This window comes from Eleginops maclovinus, chromosome 12 (assembly GCF_036324505.1).
Source record: "Eleginops maclovinus isolate JMC-PN-2008 ecotype Puerto Natales chromosome 12, JC_Emac_rtc_rv5, whole genome shotgun sequence".
NCBI lineage: Eukaryota > Metazoa > Chordata > Actinopteri > Perciformes > Eleginopidae > Eleginops > Eleginops maclovinus.
In genome coordinates, this window is record NC_086360.1 from 25,479,095 (window position 1) to 25,486,158 (window position 7,064).

At 41.3% G+C, this 7,064-nt stretch overlaps 1 protein-coding gene across 1 annotated transcript; it reads right to left on the minus strand.

Moving 5' to 3' along the window:
* Window positions 1-1,838: 1,838 nt before the first annotated feature.
* On the minus strand, window positions 1,839-7,018 carry LOC134873015 (uncharacterized). The gene is made up of 6 exons (XM_063896396.1): window positions 6,616-7,018; window positions 5,736-6,086; window positions 5,127-5,342; window positions 3,961-5,037; window positions 3,246-3,414; window positions 1,839-2,577 (listed from the first exon to the last, which is right to left on the minus strand). The coding sequence occupies exons 1-6, from the start codon at window positions 6,773-6,775 to the stop codon at window positions 2,436-2,438; spliced, it is 2,115 nt and encodes a 704-aa protein (XP_063752466.1). The 5' UTR covers window positions 6,776-7,018; the 3' UTR covers window positions 1,839-2,435.
* Window positions 7,019-7,064: the final 46 nt, after the last annotated feature.

Consider the following 7,064-nt stretch of genomic DNA (forward strand, 5'->3'; position numbering starts at 1 on the left):
GTAAATATACACATTGGCAGCTCCTGAATTTTTTTTTTCTTCTGATAATGATTAAGGTGACCCATTCAATAGGTACATTAAGCAAGACCATATCAATTTGTTGTTAGATGATGAACTCAGACAGAGATCCCTCTTGTGTCCACTAGATGGCAACACACAGCGAGAGTAGACTTGATCGAAGCAGAGCTATATAGATACTAATATAGCTCTGGATCGAAGAAGCTGCCCGCTTTTTTTCTCAGTTACGTATGACGAAAGCGCTGAAGGGCAAACCCTCCCGGAGCCCATAGAGATTGCATTCAAAGCTCTAAATGCATTTTACATGAGTGTCTATGAGAGACCCCTTGGGCGATTTTCAACCTGACTGAAATCGCACCTAAAGGGACGGGACCATGTGAAGCACGACTTTAGTCTGAGTGGACAATGACGTTTGTGGCGGATCTAAAGTCTAGAACACTGATTACGACTGCTGCTGTGTTTCCCGTCACCCAAATCGCCCTAATACACAAACCGCCCTTGTGTTGGTGAACAAAAATAGACTTTCTATCAAATACAGTAAATTGAAATATAACTTTGAGCTAAAAATATAAAGATTTGTTCATACAAAAAGATCAGTATTTTGATTTGTGGCCTAGCTGTGAGGGGCCCCGGCACCTCATCACCATCACAGAGGATATCTCCCCTCTCTCCCACTGCCTGTAGAAGAGGCGTGAACACAGGGCTGACACTCATACAGCTCCATGCTGAAAACAACTCCTCCATCACCAGATCTCCCTCTAGCTCTTCCTCTCGCTGCTATGTCCATATGTCATTGTTGTTGTAAAAAGTTATTACCTGTAGTGTTTTTCTAGAGTTTACATCCAGCAGTGGCTCACCTGTCCAGCAGTGGCTCAGTCAGTAGGGGCATGGACTGCGAATCGTAGGGTTGCCGGTTCAAGTCCCCGAACAGACTTGAAATATGGAAAGTGGACTGCTACTTGGAGAGGTCCCAGTTCACTTCCTAGGCCCTGCTGTGGTACCCTTGAGCAAGGCACCGGACACCTCCAATCCCCCCTCCCCATTGCTCCCCGGGCGCTGCACAATAGCTTCCCACTGCTCCTAGTGCTAGGATGGGTTAAATGCCGAGGAGGACTGTGTGTGCTCTGCTGTGTGCATGAATGTGACTAATAAAGAGGGTTTCATCCTCCGATTCTATCCTGATTATTGTGTCAAGAATAAAGCAGTGCCATGTTGATGATCATTTGGTGTGTGTGTTTGTTAACTGGTTCATGTGTGCAGCATTTTTAATGGCAGTGTTTTGAAAATGGCAAACAAGTGAATCTGTCAGATTTCTGTGTCTTACTTAGAGAACTGTGCAGGGTTTTGCAAAAAGTGCCAAGATGAATTGAAAATTGAGTGCAAAGCTGAGAATGTGATTCGAGTTTTGGAGACTTGAGCTGAGGTTTTGCTCTTTGAGTGTCACTTTGAATAATTATGCTGTATGTGTCATTTTAGTGTGTTAGCAATGGAAAAAACCTGTAATGATTCAAAAGAGCAGTGTGTAAGATATGGTTACAGTGTTGAGGTTATGTACCAGATGTTTATGTTTTGTTTAATAAATCTGTCGAGCCGGGTTAAAATGAAATCTACATCCACTTGCCTTTCCAAGAATGTATTTACATCTGTCATATCGCAACATACATAAACTCAATATGTACATCAAAAACATTAAAGGCCTTACTTTCACTACTGGAATGATTTAGAAAAATAACAAGAAATATGGAAAATATTTAAGCCCTTATGTAACCGGTGTGGTGCAGCGGTGTCTGCGTTGTCTACAGATGAGACTGCAGTCGGCGTGCCGTTGGAGACGATCTCCGTTTATTCCAGTAACACTGACGACAGTTGAAACAATTCAGCTTAAATATGCCTTCTCAGTTTGGCCTTTTTCCCACGAACACATCAAAAAACAAAAAAACAGGGAGAAGAAAAAGCCAGGGACGCAACATAAAGGGGGGGAAGTCCCCACAAACATCTGGAAACAGAGACTGAAAGTATGACGCCCATCAGGTATGAATTATTACTAGTTACAGAATTTGTGTGATTATAATTTTAAAAATATCCAACTATGACTACTGCATATTTACAATAGTTACACTTAAACAGCTGTCAGGAACATAAAGTGGTTACCCTTTATAACAATAATTATGCAAGTCTTTCCAACTGATACAGATTTCTACATTTCTTTGTTTTACCGTACCACTTTCTCCTCACACAAGGATGCAAAAAGGAAATGGAAGAGCAATGAAACGTATGAGCTTTTATATACAGATTTAACAATTTTATCTCAAGTGTTGACTTTACTCACTTATCTTTTACTGGAACAAACCGGAGTGTGAGTGTGGCACAACATCCCACGCCATAGATCTTACTTATGTGGTCCATAGTCAGACATCCTATAGTTTATCGGCAGACTCACGCCACTGATGATCCGAAAGTTCTTGAATTAATGTAAGGACTCTGGGCGTCACGTTGAGATGGGACGAGGTGTTCCTCAACACTTTAGTGCCCTTCACTGGGTTAATGGAGAAAAAACACCTTTGGAAATAGAAGATAAAGAGATGATGGTATTAATAATAGAATATCTACATTACCAACTACAACCTATTCATCAATCGTGTGTGTGGCATGATTTGGATAAGTCTGAAATTGATTGATGGACACTCCTACTCAATCAGGACTTTTTTCCAGGCTTAATTTGATTAAATAACTCTCCACAAAAATACATTTCAAAGCAACAGAAAAATAATAATGTAAAAAAATGTTGTTTATGCAAATATTTGTTTTCATTCAAAGTTACCAGGGCCTTAATGAATCAGAACCAGAGGAGAGATTGAACCTCAGCATGGCTTCTGATAGCTTCTCTGACAACTGTTTTGTGTACGTGATATGTTGGGAGTTAAACATGCCACATAGATAGATTCTAGGTTGTATTCAAGCCTTAAATGGCTCACATCGCTAACTTAGTAAGCATTTATAACTTATTCATAACTGTACACAGCATAAATGTGACGTTTTCCGTCAACATTAATCACATCTTGAAGTCTACAATCATATGTTGGTGAACTCATTTATGTAAAACATGAAATACATTTGTAAATCCCTCTGTGTATTTATTAATAATACAACTTTAGTTCATTACTGCAGCAGCTACTGTACATTTGTTTCGTGCAAATTTAGGAAAAAGTCAATCAAAGAAGTCCTACCTCTGTAAGAACTCCAGGGTGGATGCCAGCTCCGATGGGTAATGGATGTTGAAGCAGTAGTAGCTGCCGAACATCAGGCACAAGGCAGAGATGAAGGAGGGGATGTGGTCATTAACAATGCTGCCATCCACACTCAACATGAAGCGTCTGGCGGAAAAGCAGTCTCGTCCTAAAAATATAAAAAGCTTTATTTTTACTTTTCAAGATCGGTGACATTATGCAGTGTCCAAAAAAGGAATTTAAAAAAAGGAGCTTAATAAAGTGTAATCTTAATGAAAAGTAACTTTTAAACAAAGTGGTATCCTGGAGGTATTTTAAATCCTTAGAAGATAACACATGCTTTGAGGTTATACTGGAAATACATGTGTGAACACCGATGCTTTGCATGTCTTAAAAAGAAATCGACGAGACCCAATGGTTCTTGGTAGGTGTGAGTTTTGCATTCTGTGATAGGGCGACCGGCTGAGCCCAAATGGTGTTGTCATGTAAATGATCTTTGATGTTTCACTGTAAGAGAGCCTGTCTCAAAGAGAGCAGGACGGAACTCTGAAGGAGTCGTCAAGCATTTAACAAGACCTAAAAAACTTTATATCGATACTGTGTTTCTTTGCATATTTGCCTAACTCATCGTTTCCTCTAGCTGATTTTAAGTTGCGACGACAAATACAAAACAGAACATCAGATGAAAGAGCAAAAAGGATAAAAATGTACTTGCCACACACAACAATGGTGGGAGTCAGGTTGACTTGAAGCCTCTGTACTTCCTCTGCCAGACAGGTGTCCGGGACGTAACAGAACATCACATTTTCCTTCTCAACAAAGTAGGAGAGCAGGAGAAGCAGCATCTCTTTGATGTCTTCGGAGCAGCCACTCTCTTCTCCCCTCATCCTGTTCAGCTTGTTCACAGCCTGGAGAAACCTCTTGCTCTTGTTCACACAAACAGTGTTCATGTAGTTTATGAGCTGTTTCCCCTTCAGATCCATGTTCTGTGTGAAGGTTTCTTTGAGCCCCGATCCGGTGAGTTCCTTGAAGTGGGTTTCCATCCCAAGTTCCTTAAAACAAATTGGCCACTCTTCCAGGAGTTGTTTTATACTCTTCCCCTGGTTTACTTGTTGACGTTGTGTGTAGAAGGTCGACTTCATTAGGAGTTTAACCTCCTCTGGATTAGCATCACTTTGCTGAGACATGATCTTCAGTTGTTCTCTCTTTTTCTGCTGGGTCTTTTGGGTCTCTCCAAGTGGCAGGAGTTTTACATCCCAGTTGATGCACCCATAGGTGTCCTGGATTGCTGCTCTCTGCCCTAGAGGGACTTCATCAGTGTCAGACTCATCAATGAGATGCTTTCGCTTCCTAATCTTTGGGATTGTACATCGCTTCACATTCTCCGCCCTATTTTGCAACTGCTTGACTAGCGAGTGGTACCCCTGCCCGATCACTTCTCCCGCTACCATGTCTTGCAGAGACCTTGGATATCTTTCCACCATCTTTTTGGCAACTTCAGTTGTGTTCTTTTTATTTATGCAAAAGCGCTGTTGCATCATCTCACATACAACAATCCGGACCATCTCCCTTCTCATTTTTGGACTTGGTCGTCTTCCTCTCATCAATGTCTGAATCAGTTGCTCTGGGAACTTATCCGACGGAATCGCAAAGGTATCCACGCAGTCTACATCAGGGCTTCGGCAGCTGGCAGAATCGGTCCAGTTTGAGCTCCTTGGCGAAAGAGACAAAAAGGACGCAGCAGGTCCTGGGAGAAAACTAACAGATGGGCTGCTGGTTTCAGGACTCTGGACTGCAAAACACACAAAACAAAGGTTATCAGGAATACAATGTCAATGTAACCTGCAGTTCATGCATTGCATCCTGTATCGCAAAACTTACAAACTTGCTTCCAAGCTGCAACAGCTTTTCGTGCTTGAATTGGCTTCAAAGCTGAAAGCAAATCAGCTTCCTCAATAAACTGAAAATCGTTGTATGTCTCCACCCCAATTGACCGTAAGGTCTCCTCTAGAATGTCTTTGAGAGTTGTCTCCTGAAGGTTAGGCAAAACCACATTGATGGCGGTGCGTATAAATGTTTGATCCATGTTAATCATCCCTGGAATCAAGAAGATTGAGAAGAACACATAAAGTACATTTGCAGATATTTAGAAAAGCAAATTTCTACTTTGAACATAAACTGTGAGCATTTCAATTTGTATTGCTGCACATCAAAAAAGAAAACGGTGTATTCACCTTCAAATCACATTTTAAATAAAAAGTACACTATATATATTTTTCCAAGCAAACAGGACCTGCCAAAAGCACTAACTCGACAACATGTTGTATTACAGCAGAATGACTTGGTTGCCATTTATAATGTATGATGGTTAGAGATAAAAGTGTTTAATGTCCAAGCATTGTAACCTTGTACGCTTATCCGCGACTACATATAAATACACACCTCCTAAAAGGGACTTTTTGTTTTACAGAGTTTAAACCAGAAAATTACCCATGTCTTCAGTGTCAGGTTCAGGAGCGTCTCCAGTGTTGTCCTCAGTCTCTGGTCGTAAACTGCTCTCTGGATCTGAGTCCCTGGCTGTTTCTGGTCCTCCACAGTCCTCTCCATAAGCTCCTGTTTGATGAAGCTGTAAGGACTGAGGTTTCTCTTCACTCTTCACAGGGACAGGAGTGAATGTGGGCTTTGTGATATCAGCCTCCTCCAGCTCCTGAAGTTCCTCCCCCTCCTGACTGGTCCAGAGTTGTTCCTGTTCAGGTTTAATCTGTGGGGGGAGATCTGGGTCCTCATGGTCCTTCGGATCAGGGGGAACCTCTTCTTCGACTACCAGACGCTGCCGGGCATCTGCAGGAAACACACAGTCAGAAAACACTGATCTCTTAGAATTTCAAATCTAATCACCATTAAAGTTGGAGTAGTTATGCAGCCCTAATCAATGCCTTTGTTTATATGATAATAACTTTATTTATACAGCATTTTTCAAAACCAAGTTACAAAGTGCTTTAGATGGATTAAAAAACAAGCCTTTCAGGCAGCAACAAAGCATTTATAAAACTGAGTAAAGACATGGATGCAGAGTAAACAATGAGTAGTGTCAACATTACTTAAAGGCTTTAATATGAAGTTGAGTTTTAAGAAGTGATTTAAAAGATAAACCTATGACCTTCTATCTCCCGCCTATCCACTTCCGGTTTAAATCAAAGCGTTACATCTTCGGTTTAGCTCTAGCCGAAATGTCAGCAATGCATTTTATCTGGGATCATTCACAGCTACACCGCACTTATATAATGGAAACACTCAGTTACAAGTCAACATCCTGCATTCAAACCTTAAAGTAAAAGCATGCAAGTATTTTCAGAAAAATGTACGTCACCTTCGGAAGTATTGAGTAGTTTCTGGAGTCTCTCGTTCTCCTCTTTTGAACGACACAGTTCCTCCTCGTACTCTGCTATCGTTTTTTCAAACAGAACAAAGATCTCTTCAGCAGCAGAAGTGAGTCTCTGCTTCTCCAGCGAGAGCAGGACTTTACTCATGTTTTCTAAATCACCTTTTCCTGCACACTCCGCCAAACACACTGTTTCTCTCTGAGGCTCTGTGTGTTATTCCGTCTACTTCCGGCTCACTTCATTAGAAGGATAGCAGGAGTGAATTGTCTTTTAATAAAGATAGCAGAGTCCATTCATACATGTTTATCTGGTGTCTCAAAGAGGAACCCCTTTAGCTGCGTGATCGAGTTTATTGAGGATCCTCTGAGCACCGCGAGGGAAACGGTTCTCTTCGATCGGACGCTTCCGGTAGATTACTCCTTCAAAATAAAAGGCT

Coding starts and splice junctions, on each gene's coding strand:
- LOC134873015 (XM_063896396.1), bottom strand. CDS start 6,775: ATGAGTAAAGTCCTGCTCTCGCTGGAGAAGCAGAGACTCACTTCTGCT. Junction 6,087..6,615: donor ACTACTCAATACTTCCGAAG/GTGACGTACATT, acceptor TGTTTCCTGCAG/ATGCCCGGCAGCGTCTGGTA. Junction 5,038..5,126: donor TGCAGCTTGGAAGCAAGTTT/GTAAGTTTTGCG, acceptor TGTGTTTTGCAG/TCCAGAGTCCTGAAACCAGC.